Source organism: Saimiri boliviensis, chromosome 10 (genome assembly GCF_048565385.1).
Source record: "Saimiri boliviensis isolate mSaiBol1 chromosome 10, mSaiBol1.pri, whole genome shotgun sequence".
Taxonomy (NCBI): Eukaryota; Metazoa; Chordata; class Mammalia; order Primates; family Cebidae; genus Saimiri; species Saimiri boliviensis.
Genome location: NC_133458.1, coordinates 24,307,376 through 24,332,281, shown reverse-complemented (window position 1 = coordinate 24,332,281; position 24,906 = coordinate 24,307,376). Strand labels below are relative to the sequence as shown.

General features: G+C 42.7%; 1 protein-coding gene and 1 non-coding gene across 3 annotated transcripts in view; one reads left to right on the top strand and one right to left on the bottom strand.

Annotated features, from left to right (window-relative positions):
- Nucleotides 1-4,177, bottom strand: part of CHCHD3 (coiled-coil-helix-coiled-coil-helix domain containing 3) — a 293,060-nt gene extending 288,883 nt beyond the window's left edge. The window contains exon 1 of one of the 2 annotated variants that reach the window (XM_010342955.3): nucleotides 3,927-4,177. In XM_010342955.3, coding sequence (XP_010341257.1) covers nucleotides 3,927-4,007 — 81 coding nt within the window. In that variant the 5' untranslated portion in view covers nucleotides 4,008-4,177. The remainder of the gene's footprint in view (nucleotides 1-3,926) is intronic. The other variant, XM_039472913.2, reaches the window with a different exon arrangement.
- Nucleotides 4,178-4,882: 705 nt separating this feature from the next.
- LOC120365471 (U6 spliceosomal RNA) lies at nucleotides 4,883-4,986 on the top strand. The gene has a single exon (XR_005580403.1). It is a non-coding gene; the product is annotated as a U6 spliceosomal RNA (small nuclear RNA).
- Nucleotides 4,987-24,906: the final 19,920 nt, after the last annotated feature.

Sequence of the window (24,906 nt, the reverse complement as noted above, 5' to 3'; positions counted from 1 at the left end):
GAACCTGGGAGGCGGAGGTTGCTGCAAGCTGAGATTGCATCACTGCCCCCAGCCTGGGCAATAGACAAGACTCGTCCCAAATAAATAAATAAATAAATATTCAACATAGTTACCAAAAGCCTTATGTTGCTCACCAAACGTTACTCTTTATACATTAAGATAAATGATGACTGGGCCTGGCAGAGTGGCACATGCCTGTAGTCCCAGAGGGTGAGGCAGGAGGATAACTTGAGCCCAGGAGTTGAGACCAGCTTGGGCAACATAGGGAGGAGACTCCAATTCAAAAAAAGCTCATAACTGCCAACATATTCACATTAAGGGAATGAACCCAAGTCATTATATTTTTTTAAAATGCAGATGAAATTATAGACACTCGGTTTACAATCGATTTTGCTGAAGGTAATGCCACAAGTTGAGGTTACCGAATGCTTGCCACTTTCCCACCATGGTCAAAAAATCCTAATAGTAGACCATCTGTACTACCTTTAACAGCGTAACACAACACCGAATTCGGTTTCCAGCAGAGACTGACTGTTGAATTATTGGTAAGCTTGGTCAACTTTCAGTCCTTACAACTAATGACACAAATGCTGACAACCGGGCAAAGCTGGAAAATTTTCTGACCTAACTCAGCTGCAGTTCAAAACTGACGTTTGGTGCCTCATCAGCACCACGCTCTCACCAACTGAGCTAAAAACGACGGCTTACGTACACACCGAGAATGGGGTTTCTTATCCTTCCCCAAGTCTCAGAATGAAACATGACTGTTTCAAGCCAAGAAAAATATAAAGAACTAAAACCCATCTACAACAGTCCTAGACAAAAAAAAAAAAAAAAATACCCTCAATTAGGGCAGAATGCAAGACTCTCATTTCCCAGTCCTTAACCCTTTAGGTACACCTATGGGAGCACAACGGGCTCTTATTTTTATTAACATTTTAAGTTCACATAAGTTCATTTATCCATTCTTTTGAACAGCTCTAATAACAGCTACTACTCACAAGTGCAAACACTGTCAAAGTACTAGATACTGTTACTACATTACATCAAATTCTGAAAGTAGGCTGCTTTATCCAGAAATACTGACTACGGAAACATAATGAAAAGTGACTTGCCCAGAACCACATGGCTAGTGAGAGGCGGAGCTGGAAACCAACCCAGGTCTCCCTGGTTCCAAGGCACACGCTCTTTCCACTACATGGCACAGCACTTTCAAAGAATCTTCTAACTTCGGATGTGAAAGGAACCCTATCATAATAATGGCTGCCTTTTTAATGAAAATCTACAATGTGCCAGGTGCTTTACATACCTTGTATCTTGCCTCATCTTCTTAACACAATCAATCAAGGGAAATGATGGTATTACGCTTTATGGATAAGGAAATAAGAGAAATCAATTATCCAAGGCCACAGGCTAATAAATACCTAACCTGTCATTTAAACTGATGTCTGCCTAATTCACCAGGAAAAATATTAAGATCAACTGAAAACATCTACAGAAAACCTAGACAAAAATCACACAGGCAATCAGATTAAATAATAAATATCTAACCTGAGATTTAAACTGAGGTCTGTTTAATTTCAAGTTGGCACTCTTTTGATCATGAGCTCAAAGAAATCAGAATGACCTCTGTGTACTCAATACTTAAGGATGTCACTTCCAGAGGAAACTGCAATGGGCTAAGTATGGCTACAAGAAGCTTAAGAGTGCCAGGAGACTCACAGGATTTCAGGACTGGAAAATATCAGGGATCTGAGAGATGCACTTAACCCCATTATTTTGCAGATGAGAAAACTGAAGCTCAGAGAGACTGCAAAACATTCATGTAAAAGGAGGATCTGAAGCAATGGAGACCACAGCAAGGGCATTCCAGGTGAAGGGTATATTCAGAAGAAAAGCACAGAGGTCAGAATGAGCATATGCTTGAACTGTAGCAACACAGATAAAATGTACTATATGAGAAAGAAAAAAAATGAAGAATGCTGTCAAGTTATATGGCCAAAGAACAGTTTCTTTTTAAAAAACAAAAATTTTAAAAAGGTTTTTTAGACAATTTTTCCATTTTAATAGAATTCGTATCCCTACTGTCACAGTTATTCCATCCAACTTTATCAAATTCTTGGTATGAACCTCTGTGCTGTGGCCACATTCTCTTTCAATTTTGTTTGCTGTTAGCCTTGTGTCTGTACTAAAGCATGAGAATATGGATTTATCACTTTTTCTTTTTTTTTTTTCTTCTGAGACGGAATCTCACACTGTCGCCCAGGCTGGAGTGCAATGGCGCAGTCTCGGCTCACTGCAACCTCCGCCTCCCAGGTTGAAGCAATTCTCTGCCTCAGCCTCCCGAGTAACTGGGACTACAGGCGCACGCCACCATGCCCAGCTAATTTTTTGTATTTTTAGTAGAGACGGGGTTTCATCATCTTGGCCAGGATGGTCTCAAACTTCTGACCTCGTGATCCATCTGCCTCTGCCTCCCAAACTGTTGGCCCTACAGGCATGAGCCACCGCGCCCGGTCCCAGATTTATACATTTTTTTCTAACCAATGCCTTCTCACCCAAAACTTATTTTGCTTTGCCTTTTAATTATTTTTCACCGAGTGGCATACCGAAGGCCTAATGGCAAGAGTCTTAAAATCTCTGCATAAAACCTACAGTTTACAGTGACTTTTTACTCCACAGAGTAGTAAGTGAATCACAGTAACTCTTAAGAATGCAGCCTCAGATAGTTTATTACAAAACGTAGTACTACCATTAATGAGTACAATATAAAGAAATGCTGGTCACAGACCAAAAACTGAGTTCAACAGTCTGAGTTTCTATAAAGAAAAGTTTAATAAATTCTTCTCAAGATAACAGTTTCAGAAGTTTTTTAAACATTTTAAATATTTAAGAAGTTTTATTTCCTGGTGACAACTGTCAAAAATAATTTACAAATGTAATTTATTTATGCTGGTTGATAACAGAAAAGAAATATATGAAGCATTATAAAACTTTCTGAAGTCAAGATTGCTTTATTTACTAGGTTCAGGCATCATACGTCCAAAAATGTGAGGCTCCAAATTCAGGCGCAGCGGAGAGAGTGTTAATGAAGTTAGTGCTGGTATAATGACACGCTAGAGAAAAACCAAGTTTTCAGTTTATGTATCCGGTGCATGCAGAGGACATTAAAAAAAAAAAGTTCTCGACAACGTTGGTCAGAAATGACTACATTACTTCTACTGATCTGAAAAACTGCAAACCTATCTCAGCCCCTAGCAGACTGGCAGACACTAGTCCTGAAGCAACAGGGCCTAGTCCAAAACTTCGGCGCAGCAGGTCACAGAGGAGGCGCCTGGGAAAGAGGAGATACCAAGTGAAAGTGAAGCAGGGAGAAGAAGCCAGAAGCCACCCCAGGCAGGCCGGAAAAGACTGTGGGGGTGGGAGGGTGGCATCACGGCGGGTGGGAGTGGGAGGAGGGGTATTATCCAAGGGAGAGCACTAAATAACGCAAAGCAAATAAAGGCGTTCCTTAAGATGCCAATTCACCCTGGGAGACAGGGTGTGGGCAGCGGAAAAGCAGGATTTGGGTCCTGAACCCAGGAGGAGACCCATTTCACTGACAGGTACACTGAGGTATGCGTTTCAAATAAAGTCCTGCAGCTAGTGAGCAGTACAGTTTACGAGTAGACTGTGAGCCCCTGCAGGGTCTAATTCAACCTGGCATCCCCCGCTCGCCCCCAGCAGTGCCTAGCACCTGGCACACAAACAAGAACTATCTCTGAATGACTCTCCCACATCCTGAAACTCTGGACTTCTTCCCAGACAGCTGGGCTTCTGGCCGTACAACACCGGGGGCCAGGACGGGAGAAACCAGGCTGAGCGGGTCCCGGGAAGATGGGGTGTGAGTCCGAGCACTGGCCCTCTGCCCGTCCACGGGCACTCACCCGGATGCCCTTCACCACGGTGATGTTCTCATTCTCGTCCGCCTCGAAGGTGACTCGGCGGCTGCTGGCGGTCCCACCCATGGCTCCGGTTCCTGCCCCCCCACGGAGACCTAGCGCGGAATCACGAGCACTCTGGGGCCCCCGCGCCAACAAGCGCGTGGAAGGGCCTAGATTCTTTTCCCGCACAGCGGGAGCAAGGCCACGACCCCAGAAGCAAGGAGAAGGCGCCGGTCCTGAGCTCCCGCCTCCTCCGGTCACGCGCCATAACAAAAACGCCTCGGGTTGGTCGAAGATGCGAACTACCCGCCTCTGTTCGGCAGGGACGCCCGGATTGGTTCACCCAACCCGGATGCTATGGCAACAGGTGGTGTTTGACAAGCTTTCCTCGGAGTACCCGGGCGTAGTGGGAACTGTGGTCTTGATCTGGCGCGATGAATGCTGGGACATTCTGTACCCGCTCCTGAGCGCGTAAAGGGAGCGTGGCATTCTGGGAGTTGTAGTCTTGAGTCCCCAGAGACGTCTGACTGGGCAACTTTTTGAAAACCTAATTCTAGAAATTTAGGCACTGAGTTCAGATACAAAATCTGTCTCTCGAATGGACCCAGAGTTTAACGAGAAAGATGCATGGTTCCTAATGAAGCCATTCCTAGAGTTCTATACACAAACTCCTGGCTCCAAACTTAGGGTTTCATTACAGTCATGGGGTCACTTAACGAAGACTACTTCTGAGAAATGCCTGGTTAGGTGACTTTGTGCAAACATCGTAGGGTGTACTTACGCAAACCCAGATGCTGTAGCGTGCTACACACGTGGGCCACTGGGTATAACCTATTGCTCCTAGGCTACAAAGTACAGCATGTTACTGTACTAAATACTGCAGGCAGTTGCAACACAGTGGTATTTGTGTATTCAAATATATCTAAACATAGAAAATGTACAGGAAAAACAGTATAAAAGTGCTTGCTTTGACAACACATCTACAACAATTTGAACACTGCAGAGATTAGCCTTGCCCCTGTGCAAAGATGACACACAAATTCTTGAAGTGTTCTATTAAAAAAAAAAAATCAAAGATAAAAAACGGTACATTTCTATAGGGCGCTTATCATGAATGGAGCTTTCAGGACTGGAAGTTGCCCTGGGTGAGTCGGTGAGTTGAATGTGAAGGCCTGGGACATGACTATACGGTACTATGTCTTTTATCAACACTATACACGTAGGCAATGCTAAATTTATTTTCAAATATTTTTATTCTTCGAGAAAAAATTAACCTTAGTTTACTGTAACTTTTTAAATTTATAAACTCCTCATTTTTTTAACTTTTTGACTCTTTAATAACACTTAGCTTAAAACACAAACACACTCACTAGTTGTACAAAAAAATTTCTTTATATACTTATTCTATAAATTTTTTCTATTTTTAAAACTATTTATTTTCTACTTTTTCAACATTTTTGTTAAAAATTAAGACACAAGTCCAGGCGTGGTGGCTCATGCCTGTAATCCCAGCACTTTGGGAGGCCGAGGCCAGCAGATCACCTGAGATCAGGAGTTCAAGACCAACACGGTGAACTCCCCCCGCCCTCCATCTCTATTAAAAAACAAAAAATTAGTGAGGCGTGATGGCAGGCACCCGTAATCCCAACTATTTAGAAGGCTGAGGCAGGAGAATCATTTGAATCCAGGAGGTGAAGTTTGCAGTTAGCAGAGATTGTGTCATTGCACTCCAGCTTGGACAACAAGAGCAAAACTCTATCTCCAAAAAAAAAAAAATTAAGAAACAAACACACGCATTAGCTTACACCTACACAGAGACATGATCATCAATATCACTGTCTTCTGATTTCACATCTTGTCACACTGGAAGGTCTTGGGAGGCAGTAACACGTAAGGATCTGTCTCCTATGATAACAACGCCTTCTGTGATACCTCCCGAAAGGACCTGCCTGAGGCTGTTTTACAATTAACTTTTTTTAATCAGTAGAAAGAATGCACTTTAACCTAACCAAAAAAAGCATAGTATAGTAAATACTAGGCGACAGGAATTTTTCAGCTCCATTATAATCTTATGATTCCACCACCATATATGAGGTTCTTCGTTGACTGAAACACTGTTACTCAGCACCTGAATGATGTAGTTTATTCTTAGCCATAAAAATAAATGTATATTTGGTCCATGTCCTTATATCATGAACTATGTATCTGTGATTTTTTTTTCTTTTTGTAAAGTAAAATTGTAAGTACTATGGTTTTCAAACCTGTCTATGAGAAAATACATTTATTCAGAGAATAAATTTTTTGCACCAAGTGCACAGAGGATTCACTTTCCACTTTTGCGTCTCCTTCTATTGCTACTTCAGTTACATAAGTTAGTCCATAATAGGTTAGGCAGAGAAAAGCTAAGTGATGGCCAAAGATGTCATAAATTAGTGGAGGAATTAAAACTATGTCAGAAGTGTTGAGATGATCTGTTGTGGAAAGTTTCTATTAACAGTTCAACATTTCACCTCTATAAGACCAGTAAATAGTTTTTAGGTTATCCATGTACATATTTATTTTTTGCTAAACACACTGTTGCACTAAGTTTAGCCATGTGACCTTAGTTTTACAGAGGCAGATGATTCTCAATAGAAATTAGGTTAATGATGGTACCATTCTTCAATTAAACCCTCTCAACATTAAAAGCAGCAGGACCCAACACACCATACATTCTCTTGTGCCAAAGGCATCTACAATGCAGTCACATTTTCGAGCTTAAATTATGTGCTGATCTATTATTCTATCACCGTATGAATCTTTTGTTTGTTTGTTTGTTTTTGAGACGGAGTCTTGCTCTGTCACCAGGCTAAAACGCAGTGGCGCAGTCTTGGCTCATGCAACTTCCTCCTCCCAAGTTCAAGGGATTCCCCTGCCTCAACCTCCAGAGTAGCTGGGACTATAGGCGCATACCACCACACCCAGCTAGTATTTTTGTATTTTTAGTAGAGACGTGATTTCACCACCTTGGCCAGGATAGTCTCCATCTCCTGACCTCGTGATCCGACTGCCTCGGCCTTCCAAAGTGCTGGAATTACAGGGGTGAACCACCTCGCCCGCCCTTACTGTATGAATCTTTAGAGTAGAAACCATATCTTTTTAATCTCTATATCACTGGTCAGTAGCAGAGTGTTGATTACATCTCATCATTACATTCTTTTCAAATTTACTGTGTTACTTTGCAGTTATGAGACTACATGCTACTTCTTACATGCTACTCAGTTCTTTTTCTTTTTCTTTTTCTTTTTTGGTTTTTGTTTGTTTGTTTGTTTGAGAGAGGGTCTTGCTCTGTTGCCTCGGCTGAAGTGCAGTGGCCCGATCACGGGTCACTGCAGCCTCAATCTCCCAGGCTCAAACTATCCCTCCCACTTCAGCCTCCGGAGTAGCTAGGACTACAGGTGTGTGCCACCACTCCTGGCTGTTGTCTCACTATGTTGCCCAGGCTGGTCTCAAACTCCTGAGCTCAAGCCTCCCAAAGCGCTGGGATTACAAGCATGAGCCACCATGCCTAGCCCAACTCTTTATTCTACTAGGAACTGAAACTCCCAGGAATTATGACTTTCATTTTCGGGGACCCTCCCCTCCACAAACACACTCTCACTTATTACCCCAATACACAGGGAAATATCGGCAGTTCTATATAAAACATATACTCAGTAAGCACTTGCCAAAATAACCAAGTACAAAGAAAGCCTTTCTTGCATAAAGAGATGAAGGAACCACCAGTTGTCTTAAATATTTATCTCCTTAGAATATTAAATAGAGTTCTTTCAAACAAATATATTAAAGATGATGAATGCTAAGCATGAGAAGGTAGTGGGGTGCCTTCATTTTTTATGATACAAAAATATGTAAGTGGTCGTATCAAACAGACAATCAAAAAATAATTCAGACATCCTAATGCATTTTAACCAACATTACAAAGATGACTCTGAGTTTAAAAAAAAAAAAAATCCAATGTATTCTTGAAAAAAAAAATGCCTTCTCTAACAATATTGTTCTATTCATGTCAATTTCCAGGCCAGTCATGCCCAAACAATCCCTTCTTGAGCTACGCAGAACCTGTGGCCTTTCTTTCTTTCTGGCTTCAGCTTATTAATGATTGTTGGCAATAGACGTTGGAAATAGATGCTCGGTGCCCCAAAGAAAAATTAGCACTGAGACAAAGGGTCTTTCAGCAACACAATTTTTACTTCCTGGACTGCAGGAAGGGTACTCTCACTAGCCATCTTGCCATGAGAGTACAAAGAATAAAGGAAAACACGCAAATTTATCCCTTATGCGTTTGGGGTTGTCCTTACTGCTGTGTCTGATCTCCGTTGGCTGGAGCCAGACCTTACAATCTAAACTAAAACCCAACTGGCTAACAACTTAAAACTTTTCTAGGCCGGGTGCGGTGGCTCACGCCTGTAATCCCAGCACTTTGGGAGGCCGAGGCGGGTGGATCACGAGGTCAAGCGATCGAGACCATCCTGGTCAACATGGTGAAACCCCGTCTCTACTAAAAATACAAAAATTAGCTGGGCATGGTGGCACGTGCCTGTCGTCCCAGCTACTAGGGAGGCTGAGGCAGGAGACTTGCTTGAACCCAGGAGGCGGAGGTTGCGGTGAGCCGAGATCGTGCCATTGCACTCCAGCCTGGGTAACAAGAGCGAAACCCCGTCTCAAAAAAAAAAAAAAAAAAAAAAAAAACAACTTTTCTAAACAGGTAAAAGCAGTGGAGAGCTGGAACATGCCTGTAAGCACATCAGCACACATATCTTAGCTAAAGTATAAGGACATAGAGTGTACTACATGCCTGTAAGCACGGCATGTTTAACAGCTACATAGGATAGGGCTTACAAAGAGCTACACTTCGCTTTTTTTAACAAGAAAGGAAACTTTAAAAAGAAACTTTTCTACTTCCCACACATCTAATCCAAAGGTAGCATTTACTAGCCAGACACCTATGAGCTAGAATGCAAAGCTTTACCCTAAGAAAAGTAATAGCCAAAACTTGAGCTACTCAATTCTCTATGTCTTTCTCCCGTTTCTCTATCTCTCTATTCACTTTCTCAAATTTAAACTTGAAAATTCAGAGCATACAGAAAGACAGCAAGAAGAGAAGTTATAACACTGAGTCTGCATTATGAAGAATCATGGCAAACTAAAGATAGGTGGAAGAAGAAACTGCAAGAAAAATAAAAGGCATCCAGATTGGAGAGGAAGAAGTAAAACTATCTCTATTCAAAGATGGCATGATCCTACAAATAGAAAAATCTTACAGAATCCACTACAAAATTAATTAGAATAAAAAATTCAGCAGGTTTGTAGGATACAAGATCAACCTACAAAAATCAGTTGTAGCCAGGCATTCATGTAATCCCAGCACTTTGGGAGGCTGAAATGGGTGGATCACCTGAAGTCAGAAGTTCAAGACCAGCCTGGCCAACATAGTGAAACCCCATCTCTACTAAAAATACAAGAATTAGCCAGGAGTGGTGGTGGGGACCTATAATCCCAGCTACTCGGGAGACTGAAGAAGGAAAATTGCTTGAACCTGGGAGGTGGAGGTTGCAGTGAGCGGCGATCACACCACTGCACTCCAGCTTGGGCGACAGTTAGAGTCCGTCTCAAAAAAAAAAAAAAATGATTTTATTTCTATACACTGGCAATTTACAAGCCAAAAATGAAGACAGCAATTCCATTTATAATAGTAGCAAAAACAGCTCAAATGTCCATTAACTGATGAATGGATAAACAAAATGTAATAGATCCAGAAAATGAAATATTAATGGGCAAGAAAAAGAAAGTTCTGGCATATACTACAGTATGGATGACCCTCAAAAACATCATGCCAAGTGAAAAAACCCAGACACAAAAGGCCACATATTGCATAATTCCATTTAAATGCAATGTTCAGGGCCAGGCACAGTGGCTCACACCTGTAATCCCTGCACTTTGGGAGGCCAAGGCAGAGGGATCACCTGAGGTCAGGAGTTTGAGACCAGCCTGACCAACACAGAGAAACCCTGTCTCTACTAAAACCACAAAATTAGCCCAGCATTACCACGCACCTGTGATCCCAGCTACTCAAGAGGCTGAGGCAGGAGAATCATTTGAACCTGGGAGGTGGAGATTGCAGGGAGCCGAGATCCCGCCTTTACACTCCAGCCTGGCAACAGCTGTGCAATGCTCCCTAGGTTCTGGGGCACATACAGCCTGACCAGAGAATATTCCTCATCATATGAGCCTTCCCAAATATCAACAACAATAATGCAACATATTTTCTCCAGTCTACGCCCCAGAAACATGCACTCTAAGGATTGAATGTCAGAGTTTACTTTGATGCAGAGCTGAGAACTGAGAAGTAATTTGGTTTTTCACAATTCTTAGCTTGACCACTAAGCAATATTACCTTCCAGTTCCTTTGTTCTTTGTGATTTTTCCTTTTCCCACCATGTCAAATCTTTGGAATTAATGCTGGAAAAAAGAGAGAGAGAGAAGGAAAAGACGGAGGGAGGGAAGAAGGGAAAAATGCAGTCATCGCTAATGACCTCTCCCCCACACAAAAAACAAAAAAATAAACAAAAATACCTAAAATTCCAAATCAGCCAGGTGCAGTGGCTCACACCTGTAATCCCAACACTTTGGGAGGCTGAAATGGGAGGATCACTTGAGCCCAGGAGTTCATGACCAGCCTGGGCAACTTCAAGACCAGCCTGGGCAACCTGGCAAGACCCCATCTCTACAAAAAATACAAAAATTACTTGGTAGTAGTGTACACCTGTTGTCCCACCTACTGGGGAGGTTGAAGAGAGAGAATCACCTGGGCCCAGGAGGTCTAGGCTGCAGTGAGCCGTGATCATCCCATCGCACTCCAGCCTGGGTGATAGAGTGAAACCCTGTCTCAAAATAAATAAATAACTAAAAATAAACTTTCAAATGACTACAGAAGTCTCAAGATGGGAAGAAGGTTTACACTCTATATGCTGATTTTTCAATCCCAACTTTAAATAAAAAGTAGGAAAAAGCCTAATCCTGGAGACCTCACTTCTACCACTCCTTCACACATCATTTGGCTGTCTCTGCTATTCTTGGTGGGAGAGTAGAAAGATACGAATGAGAAGCAGAGGTAAAAATAGAAAGAACATGACATGGGATAATGAGGGCTAGGGAGGAGAGAGACCCATTCCTGGTCCCCAGCTAGAAAAGCTAATCATTGCGCTCTTCATCACAGCCCTCTCCCCAGCAATTCTGAGTAGCATGCTAGCTGCACTTGGATTCTATGACCTGTGCTGAAATGGAATATAGATCTAATGATCATGTTTTCTGAGCTAAAAATCGAAGCAATTGCTCTATTATTTGTGAACTTAAAGAGACAATAAAATCAGTCTTCGAAATCAGGATCATCTTAGAAAATCTAGGACATATAGTTGCCATAGTTATCACAAACCAATTAAAATCACTGAAAAGTGCTTCGTGTGTAGTGCAATCAATATGAGGACATTCTGAAAATATGGACTAAGACATATTTGGCAAGCTATAACAGAACATTAGCTTTAAAACTTTTCCCACCAATTATTGTATATGGAATCATATAAAAACAACAAAGCCCTAAAACAGGTGTGTATGTGTGTGTGTGTGTGTGTGAGAGATAGCACACATGAAGGTGCATGCACCTGTCCTTATGTGACATATTTTGAATACAAGAATTTTGAGCAGCACAGTTGAAGAGATTAAAAACTCAAAATGGCATAAAACAAGTCATCAATAATTAGAGGGCATTTACAAGTACAGTATAACTATGTGTCTTTGAAAATATCCACAGTTACAGCATGAATCATATAGTGGCTACTACTTCCTTTAGTAGCCATAATAATCAAGTGATTTAGTACATTGATCAAGTAGAACTGATTCATTGTACTGCCCATGTGTCCAGTAAAATCATGAGGCAGAGACCCCGCATGTTTTAGAAACCACTACGTCTATCTTTGGCTTTCACCTAGCAGTACCTTTGTAATAAGGTTTGGCTGCCCCCATCCAATCTCATCTTGAATGGTAATAATCCCCACGTGTCAAGGGTGGGACCAGGTGGAGATAATTGAATCATGAGGACAGTTTTCCCCATACTATTCTCGTGATAGTGAGTGAGTTCTCAGGAGATCTGATGGTCTTATAAGCGGTTTTTCCCCCTTTCACTCAGCAATTCTGCTTGCTGCTGCCATGTAAGGAAGGACGTGTTTGCTTCCCCTTCTACCATGATTATAAGTTTCCTGAGGCCTCCCCAGCCACGCTGAACTGTGAGTCAATCAAAGCTCTTTCCTTTATGTTACCCATCTCGGGTATGTCTTTATTAGCCGTGTAAGAACAGACTAATACACTTTGCTACCACGTCCCTGCTCATGGTAAATTGTATATGCTATGCCATGCCATGTCTTAGGGTAGATTCTGGTGATCTGTTCAGTTTAACAGACATCACTTAATGTTAGATAGCTAAAGTAAATTTTACGCACAGGTCATACTTGGCAGTTCACCAAGAAGAGTTTTTGGTACCTCTAGCATAAAGTTCGTTCTAGTTTATTCATGAGTCTCACCAAATGAACAGCAGGTTTCCAAAATGCCACTCTCTGTCCTTTCCTGGACATTCTTCTGCTTTGTTTTTTTCAGTTTTACTTTTTTTTTTCTCTGGCACCTTATTTCTTTTCTCCCCATTTTACATTTAGCAACATATAATGGCTGAAATACTGAGTCTAAGGACGTAGAGGAAGGGATGGCAGTGAGTAGGGAAAAGTGTGTACAGAGTAAAAAGCAAACTGAGCCCAGCTCCTGTATCTTCTAAACTCAAACCCTGCCAGAGTCCCAAGGTCTTTTGATTTCCTTTGTGTTGGATTTAGAGTGATCATCTCTGATGAACAGAGACCAAGTCAGAAGAGACTCATTTCTCATCTCCATGCCTTAAACAAGCACAAACATTCCATCTGTCATCTCTCCTGAATGGCTCCTCTGGCCTTGATGAATTTTCAAACCATTTTTATTTGAAAGCACAGGGACATTCTCCTAACCTTTTAACAATATCTACCTGTCATGGAGTTTGAGAGATTTCTGAAATGCAGGCTGTTAGCCTCTTTACTTCCAAATAACAAATGCTTGAAATGCATCAAGGTTATATGGGCATTTCTGCTGCGATGTTGGACAGGCAGAGAAATATCTGTTTACTGATGGTAATAGGGTAGCAATGTCCCTAAGTACACATTCTACACAGCTGGTCCTCACTTGAGTGTGCTGCCTTATTTGCTTCCACTTTTGCGGCAGCTCAGGGAGGCACCCAAGGTAGGCACATCCTAAGCCTCTCAACTCCAGTGAAAACTCTGTTTTACTTACATGTTCCAAAGCATAGTGGATTCCAACCTTTGGCCTGGAACAAGAGTTGGTACGGTGCAATGCTTTTATTAGAACTCAAGGACCCAGGCCTGGGCGCGGTGACTCACACTTGTAATCCCAGCACTTTGGGAGGCCAAGGCAGGAAGATCACTTGAGATAGGGAGTTTGAGACAGCATGGCCAATGTGGTGAAACCCTGTCTCTACTTAAAATACAAAAATTAGCCAGGCATGGTGGTGTACATCTGTAATCCCAGCCACTCAGGGGGCTGAGGCAGGAGAATTGCTTGAACCTGGGAGTTGGAGGTTGTAGTGAGCCGGGATTGTGACTGCGCCACTGCACTTCAGCCTGGGCAACAGAGCCAGACTGTTGTCTCCAAAAAAAAAAGAAGAAGAAGAAGAAGAACTCAGGGAGCAGGCTTAATGGCTCATGCCTGTAATCCCAGCACTTTGAAAGGCTGAAGCAGGAGGGTTGCTGGAGCCCAGGAGTTCAAGACCAGCCTGAGCAATAAAGTGACCCCTCCTCCTACAAAAAAAAAAAAAAAAAAAAAAAAAAAAACTTCGGTGGTGTGCTGGTGCAGTTGTGGGAGGCTGAGGCAGGGGAATCCCTTGAGCCAAGGAGGTCAAGGCTGCAGTGAGCACCACTGCACTCCAGCCTGGTCAACATGGTAAGATCCCGTCTCAAAAACAAAAACTCATGGGACTTTCAAGTGGAAGCAACCTTAACAACCATCTAACCTTCCTCTTTATTTCACACATGAAAGAACCAAGACTCAGAGAGGCTGAGTGAGTTGCCTAAGGCCACACAGCCTGGTTACATCAGGGCCTGGCAAGATTCCAGCTCTCCAAGCATTCTGTCTAGTACTCTGCCACCACCTTACGTTCTCGCTCATGGGAAACTGCCCTCATGAGCCTTATGTGCAGGATTTTGGTGCTGGATAAAGGATACTGCAGCAGCTGCTGGAGCTGTGGCAAACAAGATTGTTAAGTGGAGGGATGGTGCACAGTTGTGAGGTGGCAATGCAGGCCTCTGATACAGGGGTGACTTCGGCCTGGCACAAATCAGTACATCTTCCCCATGGGAATACTGGGAAAGGAGTACTGGCTTCATTCAATGCATTAGCTAATGACCCAGCAATTCTACTCCTGGGGATGCATATCATAGAAATGAATGTTTATTTCTACCAACAGACACATGCAGGAATATTCATTACAGCTTTATTCACAAGAGCCCCAAGCAGCAAATAGCCCAAATGTCCATCAGCTGTAGGATAGATACATAAATTGTATATTCACAGAATGGAATGCTTTGCTACAACAAAAACAGTAAACTATCGCTATACTGGACAACATAGGTGACTGTCATAGGCATAAGGTTGAACAAAAGAAACCTGACATAGAAGAATACGGGCCATTTACATGGTGTTTAAGAACAGGCAAAATTATTATTGTTTTACTCACTACCACACTAAAGAAGAAGGAACAGGCAAAATTAATCTTTGGTGATAAATATCAGAGAAGTGGTTGCGTTTGAGTGGTTTCCACAAGTTGCCGCATAAAGCATACTTACTGATAAATGTGTACACCTCTCCTGTGTACCAAAGTCACCCACATTTTCCCAGCCTTTAGAGTAGCATAGGATGGTCATTGCACAAGGCCAGGAATACTTGGTCCCTTTGGTTTCTTGGGTAGGAGGTAGAGACTGGGTCAGGGGTTAGGGGGATCTCTTAAGGCACTGACCAGAGACAAAAACTATGCAGAATGGGTTAGAGCCTGAGGAATTATTTGAATGTACTGATTCTTGATGGCTGGTGAATGGCAGAAGGAAAATCATTTATTCCTAAGATGTGGGTGTTTGCCTGGGCACGGTAGCTCTTTGGGAGGCTAAGGCTAGTGAATCACCTGAGGTTAGGAGTTCAAGATCAGCCTGACCAACATGGTGAAACCCCATCTCTACTAAAAATACAAAAATTAGCTGGGCATGGTGGCACACGCCTGTAATCCCAGCTACTTGGGAGGCTGAAGTGGGAGAATTACTTGAACCTGGGAAGCAGAGGTTACAGTAGCTGAAATCATGCCACTGTACTCCAGCCTGGGTGACAGAGCAAGACTCTGTCTCAAAAAAAAAAAAAAAAAGACTTGTCTGTGAAGATGGGGTTTCTCAAGGAGAGATGAATGTGCATTCTAGAGGCTGTGATAAGGACTGAAATGCCCTTTTCAGATGTTTCTGCCTTTTCCCCCCATTATCCATTGATTCATTTCAATAAAGAAATACCCCACTACACTGATTTTACTGAATGTATTTAAACCACCTAGCACAGACAGTGTCTGGCATTCACTAAAACCTCAATAAACAATAAATTTGTTATTTTGATGGTGTTCATTTTATTCTGCTTGATATAAAATATATGATTGATCATATTTTCAATGCCTTCATACTATGCTATTTGGTTTGTATGTTTTATACATTTAAGTAACTCAAAAGGATTCTATTTTTAAATTCTTAATTTAGAATTATTTTTTTCCCTTTGAGAGAAAGTCTTGCTCTGTCGTCTAGGCTAGAATGCAGTGGCACAATCTCAACTCACTGTGACCTCCACCTCCCTGGTTCAAGCAATTCTCCTGCCTCAGCATCCCAAGTAGCTGGGACTACAGGCATGAGCCACCACATTGGCCTAAGTTTTGTATTTTCAGTAGAGACAGGGTTTCACCATGTTGTCCAGGAGATCATGATCTCCTGACCTTATGATCTGTCTGTCTCCACCTCCCAAAGTGCTGGGATTACAGGCCTCAGCCACAGCGCCCAGCCAGAATTCTTATTTTTAAACTGTTATCCTGTTTTCCTTCATCTTTTTGAGTAACGTTTGTATATTAAACACATAAAAAATAACATGTGTTCACTTGTAGTAAATGTAGATAAATGAAAAGTTATGGATGATTCGGAAATTAAAATCACCCACAAAAGCTAGGTGCAGTGGCTCACGCCATAATCCCAGCACTTTGGGAGGCCAAGGTGGAAGGCTGAGATGGAAGGATCGCTTGATCCCAGGAGCTCCAGACCAATCTGGGCCACATCAGGTGATCCCATCTCTACAAAATAAAACTTAAACATTAGTCAGGTATGGTGGCCCACACCTATGATCCCAGGTAGCCAGGAGACTGAGGTGGGAGGATAAGTTGAGGCTGAGAGTTCAAGGCCACAGTGAGCCATGCTCATACCACTGTACTCCAGCCTAGGTGACAGAGCAAGACCCTATCTCAAAAAATAAAAATAAAAATCACCTATAAATACCCACTACCCATTTAAAAAAACATTTCTAATATATTAATGATATATACATATAAACTTTTTTTTCTTCAAGAAAAATGAGACCATATAGTACATACTGTTCTCAACCTGCTGGGTTTTTGCTTAATAGATTGTGATTCTCTTTTTCATATTATTAAATTTTCTTTTATAATAGTATTTTTAATTATTGTATAGTATTCCTTTGTTTAAAAAATCTTATTTATCAAATTTCTTACTGTTGGGCATTCAGGAATTTTTTCTCTAAGTTTAAAACATTAATTTTTTTTCTTTTTTTTTTTTGAGACAGGATCTTGCTCTGTTGCCCGGAGTGCAGTGGCATGATCTCAGCTCACTGCAAGCTCCACCTCCCAGGTTCAAGTGATTCTTCCACTTTAGCCTCCGGAGTAGCTGGGACTACAGGCATGTGCCACCACGCCTGGCTAACTTTTCTGTATTTTTAGTAGAGATGTGATTTCACCATGTTGGCCAGGTTGGTCTTGAACTCCTGGTCTCAAGCAATCAGCCCTCCTTGGCCTCCCAAAGAGCTGGGATTACAGGCATGAGCCACCGTGCCTCAACTAAAATATTAACATTTTTAACAATGATGTTGATGAAGATTCTTGTAGGCAACTCACTGTGCATATTTATGATTATCCCCCTAGGATAAATTCCTAGCAATGAAATTACTGAGGACAAGAGTATGTTCAGTGTCACCTCTCATGTGTCTTGTCAACCTCTGTATGCTGAAATAATTTATGGTTCAGGGCCATGCAATGGTTGTTTCCTGTATCGTTAATGACGCTGAATACATCATTTTTCAAACTATTACCAATTGGTAAGCAGAAATCAATAGCTCAAAGTTTTAATATGCATTTATTTTATTAGCAAGGTTGAACATGTTTTACATACATATTTTTATTTGTATTTCTTCATATGTCAATTCATGTTCTTTGTCCATTTCTCTATTGGTATACTCATCTTTTCTAAAATATTATTTTAATTATGGTTTTTAACTTAATGCTATTTATCTCTGCTTTTTAATTATTCATCTTTAAAATGTATAATTAATTATAATTTTAATTTATAACAGTACTTTCAGTTTTGTTTTATACTACTAATTACGACTTCATACTTTAAGCCACGCTATGTCTATTTTTAATTGTTAATCTTTTAAACTTGTTCTCATTTTTTATAATTGCCATTATCTAATTTGAGCCTTTCGAAATAAGTTTTTCAACCATTTTATTGCCTTGTATCATTCTTTTTGTCCCCTTCTTATTTCTCTTGAAAATCATCTTCTCTGTTTTTAATTAGCTCTTTTAATGACTTTTAAACTAATAGGAGAAAAAGTAGGAGGGGAAATAGTAAGTGTGGGGAGAGTCCAGGGTGTTCTAGAGAGTTTGGGAGCCTCTTTCCCAGCTGCCCTGAGGTTATTCTTTTTTTTTTTTTCCTTTTTTTTTTTAAATTGTACTTTAGGTTCTGGGGTACACGTGCGGATCATGCAGGATTGTTGCATAGGTACATACATGGAAAGGTGGTTTGCTGCCTCCATCCCCTCGTCACCTATATCTGGCATTTCTCCCCATGTTGTCTCCCCCACAATCCCCCCACCCCTCGCTGTCCCTCCCCAACCCCCCCGCAACAGACCTCAGTGTGTGATGCTCCCTCCCTGTGTCCACATATTCTCATTGTTCAACACCCGCCCACGAATGAGAACATGCGGTGTTTGGTTTTCTGTTCTTGTGTCGGTTTGCTGAGAATGTTCTTATACTGGACTTCCTTTCCTTCCCAGGCTGGTTTCCCAGTCCTCAAGGACCCACAGAGCAGTCCTCCTGACCATAGCCTGTGTGTGCATATGTCAGAATGCCATTGTCTCTGGACCTCTGCCTCCATACCTTTCACGGAGAGCTGTGAGAGGATCGGCGAGGTCCCTGACACACGGCCACTAGGTTGGGGTGAGCTGTGCCAACAGTGTCCCAGGAGAAAGGAGGGGAAGGTGGACGGAAGGAGACACCTAGGGGAGGGTGTTCTGCAAATTGCCTTTCTCCTAACTGGTGAGAAACCAGGGGTTTTGCATCTCTAGAGCAGCTCCCACTCTCCTTCCTTGAAGGCAGGGACTGTGTCTTCTTCACCTTTATATTCAGTCCATACTGGATCCCTCGTCTGTGATGCATGTTTGTTAAATGGATAAATTAATGTGAACCAAGTATGTTCTCTTTTCTAAAGAGCCAGCATAGTGCGGTGGGGTCAGAAATCTTGGGTTGTAACTTTAACTTCATAATTAGTAAAGGAGGCTGGGCACGGTGGCTCACGCCTGGAATCCCAGCACTTTGGGAGGCTGGGGTGGGCAGATCACAAGGTCAGGCGATTGAGACCATCCTGGCTAACACAGTGAAACCCCTTCTCTACTAAAAATAAGAAAAAAAAATTAAAAAAATTAGCTGGGTATGGTGGCATATACCTGTAGTCCCAGCTACTCTGGAGGCTGAGGCAGGAGAATCCCTTGAACCTGGGAGGCAGAGGTTGCAGTGGGCTGAGATTGCATCACTGCACTCCAGCCTGGGTGACAGAGAGAGACTCTGTCTCAAAAAAAAAAAAAAAAAAAAAAAAAAAAAAAGAAAGAAAGTAAAGTAAGACCTATTTCATGGATATAATGTTTAATTTCTCTAATTGTTGGCTTTCTAACCTCTTAAAAAAAAGAATAATACCTAACCAATCTACTTTATAAGGAAAACCTTATAGGTTGTTATGGAGATTTCAGAAGTTTTTAAATCATTTAAATGTAAAAGTCATTTGGGAAAGTTTAATTAGAATACAAAGTAACTGAGATATGAGTGTCCTTTTCCCTCACTTTTGCCTGACAAGCAGGTGTAGCTGGTCCACTCAGCAGGTCCTGTTGTAGGAAAAACCAGGTTCTTGTCACATGACCTGGAAAGATTAGGCATGCAGACACTTTGAAGGGTGATGGGTTACAGAATTTATTGGGGGAAAAGGAAGAAGACTCTCAGCAAACATGAGCGCTTCCAGTTAACAGGCCCCCATCTTACAGATTGAATTTCAGGTCACCACCCAGGATCAGGAAAGGCCAGGTTCCTCCCCACTGCAAATGCCGCAAACTTTCCAAGGCCCACCCCATCCTCCCAGTGCACAGGTTGGTTGGAAATTCTCCAAGGAGGCCCTTTTTACTCGGCTATCTCAATCCTATTGTCCATTTTCTCCATCCCACACCTGGGCAGATAGAGCTATTCAGTGGAGGCAGAGGCACCAGGCTGGGCACATCTCTGTGGGAAAGGTGTGGGTTGACTCCAAGAGAGACCAGCAGAGGGGAGGAGGGGAGAGGGCAAGAGAGGCCTCGGGGGCAGGGGAGTGAGATGTGACTGAGGAAGGTTGCAGAGAGGGTGCCAGGGGTTAGGGCTTGGAGAACACAGTGACAAGAGGGATAGGGAGATTCAGTCAACCTTTCTGTGGACTTTGAACTGGATCCACTTCATTCTTTTTCAGTAGATGCCAGTTATATCTGTCAGGGTTCTCCAGAAAAATAGAATCAGTAAGAGACAGAGATAGAAAATAGAGACAGAGAGTTAGATATGTGCCAGGCACAGCAGCTCACACCTGTAATCCCAGCATTTTGGGAGGCCGAGGTGGGAAGATCTTTTGAGTCCGGGAGTTCAAGACCAGCCTGGGCAACACAGGGAGAGGAGACCACTGCCTCTACAAATAATAATAATTTTAAAATTACCTGGGAGTCATGGTGTGTGCCTGTGGTTCCAGATACTCAAGAGGCTGAGGTCAGAGGATCGCCTGAGCCCAGGAGGTCAAGGCTACAGTTAGCTGTGATTGTACCAGTGCAGTCCAGCCTGGGCAACAGAGAAAGGAAAAAGGAAAAGAAAGAAAAAAAAATCTGTCTCCAAGAAAAAAAAGCGAGAGAGAAATTTAGATGTGGATATAGATCTATCATGTACGTACATGTGCCATATATATATATATATATATATATATATATATATATAGGAATTGGCTTATGCAGTTTTGGGGGTTGACAAATCTGAAATCTGCAGGACAAGCTAGCAGTCTGGAAGCTCTGGGTCAGGAGCTGATGCTGCAGTCTTCAAGCAGAATTCCTTCTTCCTCAGGAAAACCTCAGTTTTACTCTTAAGGTCTTCTAACTGACTAATAAGCCACCCCCCCCCCCACGCACACACACACAAACACACATGCACAAACTCATTATTGAGGATAAGTTCCTTGATTTAAAGCCACATCTCCAACATACCCACAGCAACACCTAGATTCATGCTTGAGCGTATACTACAGCCTAGCCAAGTTGCACGGAAAACTGACTGTCACACCAGTATAGACTAGATCTGCTTTACATTTTTGCTGCTAGGCTGTTTCTCTGAGCGAGACCCTGATCTGAGATTGAACCACACAGTGCAATGGGATTTATTTCTGATCATGAGTATAAAGACCCCACACAAATACAAGGACCAGCTGGATATTGTCGCTTATGCCTGTAATCCCAGAACTTTGGAAGGCAGAGCTGGGTGGATCATCTGAGGTCAGGAGTTTGAGACTAGCCTGGCCAACACAGCGAAACCCCATCTCTACTAAAAACTACAAAAAAGTAGCCAGGCATGGTGGCGTGTGCCTGTACTCCCAGCTACTTGGGAGGCTGAGGCATGAGAATTGTTTGAACCTGGGGGGTGGAGGTTGCAGTGAGCCAAGATGGTGCCACTATACCCCAGCCTGGGCAACAGAGTGAGACTTGGCTCAAACAAACAAACCAAAAAAACAAATACAAGGACCAGCATCCCTTCGTGGATTAAGGAGGTACTGTGCACATATTAGGCTGGAGCAAAAGTAATTGCAGTGTTTGCCATTATTTTCAACCCCAATTACTCATTTTCAATATTTTTGCTGATTAAAATTATAGAGAGAGAGGAGGAAGAGAAAGTAATTAGGCAGCTGGGCATTCTGGCTCTGCCCTTAGAGGATTCTGGGGAGAGAGCCTTCTCTCTGAGGGTGGGTAATCTAAAAATGTACATCCCAGCGTGCAAAGCTGACCCAAAGTGGGCCCTGGTGTCTTCAAAGAGCACTTTGGTGCTTGACAAGTGTGTAGTAACCTGGTCCGAGCAACTGCAAAGTCCAAGTGTTCTATTCATTTGTAAATGAAAATCCCTCCCAAGAGGAAAGAGAAGGCCAGGAGGGACACCGGGAAGGAAGCTGATTCCAGCCATGGAAGAAAGGAAACGCTCCAAAGGCTCCTTGCATGACCTGGGCCACTGAGGAAGAAGGCTCCTCCCTGCAGCATTGGCTGCTTTCTCTAGGGTCCTAAATGCAGGCTGCTCAAAGCCCTGTGTCTCGGGGCCTCTTCTGTAGAGAGGACAGCCACCTCCTGGGCCCCCCATCTATCCTCACCCCATCCCCATGGAATCACTCCTCCCACTTAAGCATCACGGATCACCGATGGTCTGCTGAAGCCCTCCTGGACTTCCAGGAGTAGGTTTCCTGGACGGGGACCCTGTCCTCCAGACACCCCTTCCCAAACCGCGTTCTATAAACTGAACTCTGAGCATGGAGAACAAAAGCCTTGCCGGTCCACAAATCACTTTTAATGATCCCTGAAAGAAACCATCAGTAAACCTCAGGCAGAGATCTGGAAGTCTGGAGGTATGGCTACAAAAACACAGGGTGAGGAAGGTGACCTACCAAGGCTCATTTCACTTGAGCAGCATCTCTGTTTCTTTCTCTCATGGATCAGTGTGTTTGTCTCTCTGTCTGCCGGGAGGTAGAGATGCATCTTACCTGAACACATTAGGAATTTATAGTTAATCTTGAGCTGTGATGAGCCTTATCAATCTCAATATTGGTACCATGCTCGGGACTGCGCTGCCTGTGTGTTCAGATGGAGGGATTCGATTATAAACAAGACGCCTGCAACAAATGCCAGCCTTCTCCTATTAGAATGTGAAATGGTCAGTGTAGCTGTGATCGCAGAAAGCAAAGGTATTGTCAGCTCCCTCCACCCCCACTCTACTTCATTTCTTCTGCCTTGCCTTCCCCAGCCTCTCAGAGGTCTGGCATGGTGATAAAACTCAGTCCTCTCCCTTTTAGCTTGGTCACAGTCCCCTCTCAGGTTTAAGCGGACTCCAGTGCAAGAGCCCATGTGACAGAGAGGAAATGCATCAACTGTCGTAGCCCTGACTTAATATCATGAATATGGTAAATCATATTTTCAAAAATGGCCAAAGCAGTATTTCCAATATTTCTAGTCCAACATGCTTTTCATTCCCTATTAAGGGGTGGTGTCTGTTTTCCCTTCCTCTCAACCTGGTTGGGCTTTCTGACAGCTTTAGTGAATAGAGTGCCATAGATGAGACGCTGTATGGCTTCTGCAAGGCTGGGTTATAAAAGGCAATATTGCTTCTGCCTGGCTCTCTCTTTCTCAAGATGCGAAGCTTTGGAGCACAGCCACCATGCCGTGGGGAACCCAGGGTCACATAGAGAGACCACGTGTGGTTGTTCCAGCTGACCGCCCCTGCTAAGGTCCCAGCTTCCAGCTGGCAGCACCCACCAGACCCGGGAGTGTGTGAGACTTCCGGTGATTTCAGCGTGTGTGGGTGGAGTTCAGATGAGCTATCCCTGCTAAGCCCTGCCCAAATAGCCATTTGCGAGCAAAATGAATGCTCTATTCTTTCAAACCATAAAATTATAGAGTAATTTTGTTGCAAGAGGCATAGCAACCGTAATAATGACTCTTCTAGATCTGGAATCTAGAAGCCTGAAAAGACTACTGCACTCCTCACTGACTGAGTCAGGTCAATCTCAAGCCAGGCCCAGAAAGACAAATACTGCATGATCTCACTTACAAGTGGAATCTAAAAAAGTCAAACTCATAGAAGCAGAGTTGAATGGAAGTTGACAGGGGGTAGGGAGTAGGAAAAATGGGGAGATGTTGGCCGAAGGGTACAAATTTTCAGTTATAAAGTGGACAAGTTCTGTGGTCTAATGCACAGCATGGGTGGTGATGGATGTGTTAATTAATTTGACTGCGGCAACCATTGCACAATGTATACATATGTCAAATCATCACTTTATACACCTTGAAGATATTCTATCTTTATTTGACCATTCAATATTTCTTTGGGAGGCTGTGGCGGGCAGATCACTTGAGGTCAGGAGACCGAGACCAGTCTGGCCAACCTGACAAAACCCAGTCTCTACTAAAAATATAAAAATTAGCCGGGCATGGTAGCATTCACCTATAGTCACAGCTACTCAGGAGGCTGAGGCAGGAGAATTGCTTGAACCCAGGAGGTGAAGGATTGCAGTGAGCCAAGATCACGCCACTGCATTCCAGCCTGGGCGACAGAGTGAAACTGTTTCTCAAAAAGTATGCATCTTTTTAAAATTGTTTTGAAAAGATAATACCGATGCTTTGCTCAAGTCAACAAGCTCTGTAAAAAAGCACTTGGTACAAGCCAGGTACAGGATACATATCTGTAGTCCTACATCGGAGGCTTGAGGCAGGAGGATACCTTGAGCCCAGGGGTTAGAGATACCAGGTTGGGCAACATACTGAGACTCTGTTTTAAAAATAAAATAAAATCATTTTTTCAAAAGCACTAGTACAAATAAAAGGCTTGATAGTCATACTGGAACTGTATAGAAAAAGGAATAGAACAACATACATCAAATTGGTCATTTTTGAGGAGGAGAATGGAACGTGAGGTGATAAATTGGGGACTTTCGTTTTTTGCTTTATATACTTCTGTATTATTTGAAAATACTACAAACAAGTATTTTATAATTTCTAAAATTATAAAACCAACCAACTAACCAATTAATAAGTAAAATACTTGCTTGTGGCTGGGCACGGTGTCTCACACCTGTAATCCCAACACTTTGGGAGGCTCAGGTGAGTGGATCACGAGGTCAGTAGATTGAGAGCATCCTGGTTAACACAGTGAAACCGGTCTCTACTAAAAATACAAAAAATTAGCCAGGCATGAAGGCACACACCTGTAGTCCCAGCTACTGGGGAGGCTGAGGCAGGAGACTTGAACCCGGGTGGCAGAGGTTGCAGTGAGCCGAGATCTCACCACTGCACTCCAGCCTGGCTACAGAGTGAGACTCTGTCTCAAAAAAAAAAAAAAAAAAAAAAAAAAAAAAAAAAAACCAAAAAAAAAACACTTGCTTGTTGATTGACTTAGAATTGAAAAGATAGAATGGACATGTCTTGCCATCCCCAGGCTCTTTCTGGAGCACTTGGTCCCTTTCTGGATGTTGGCAAA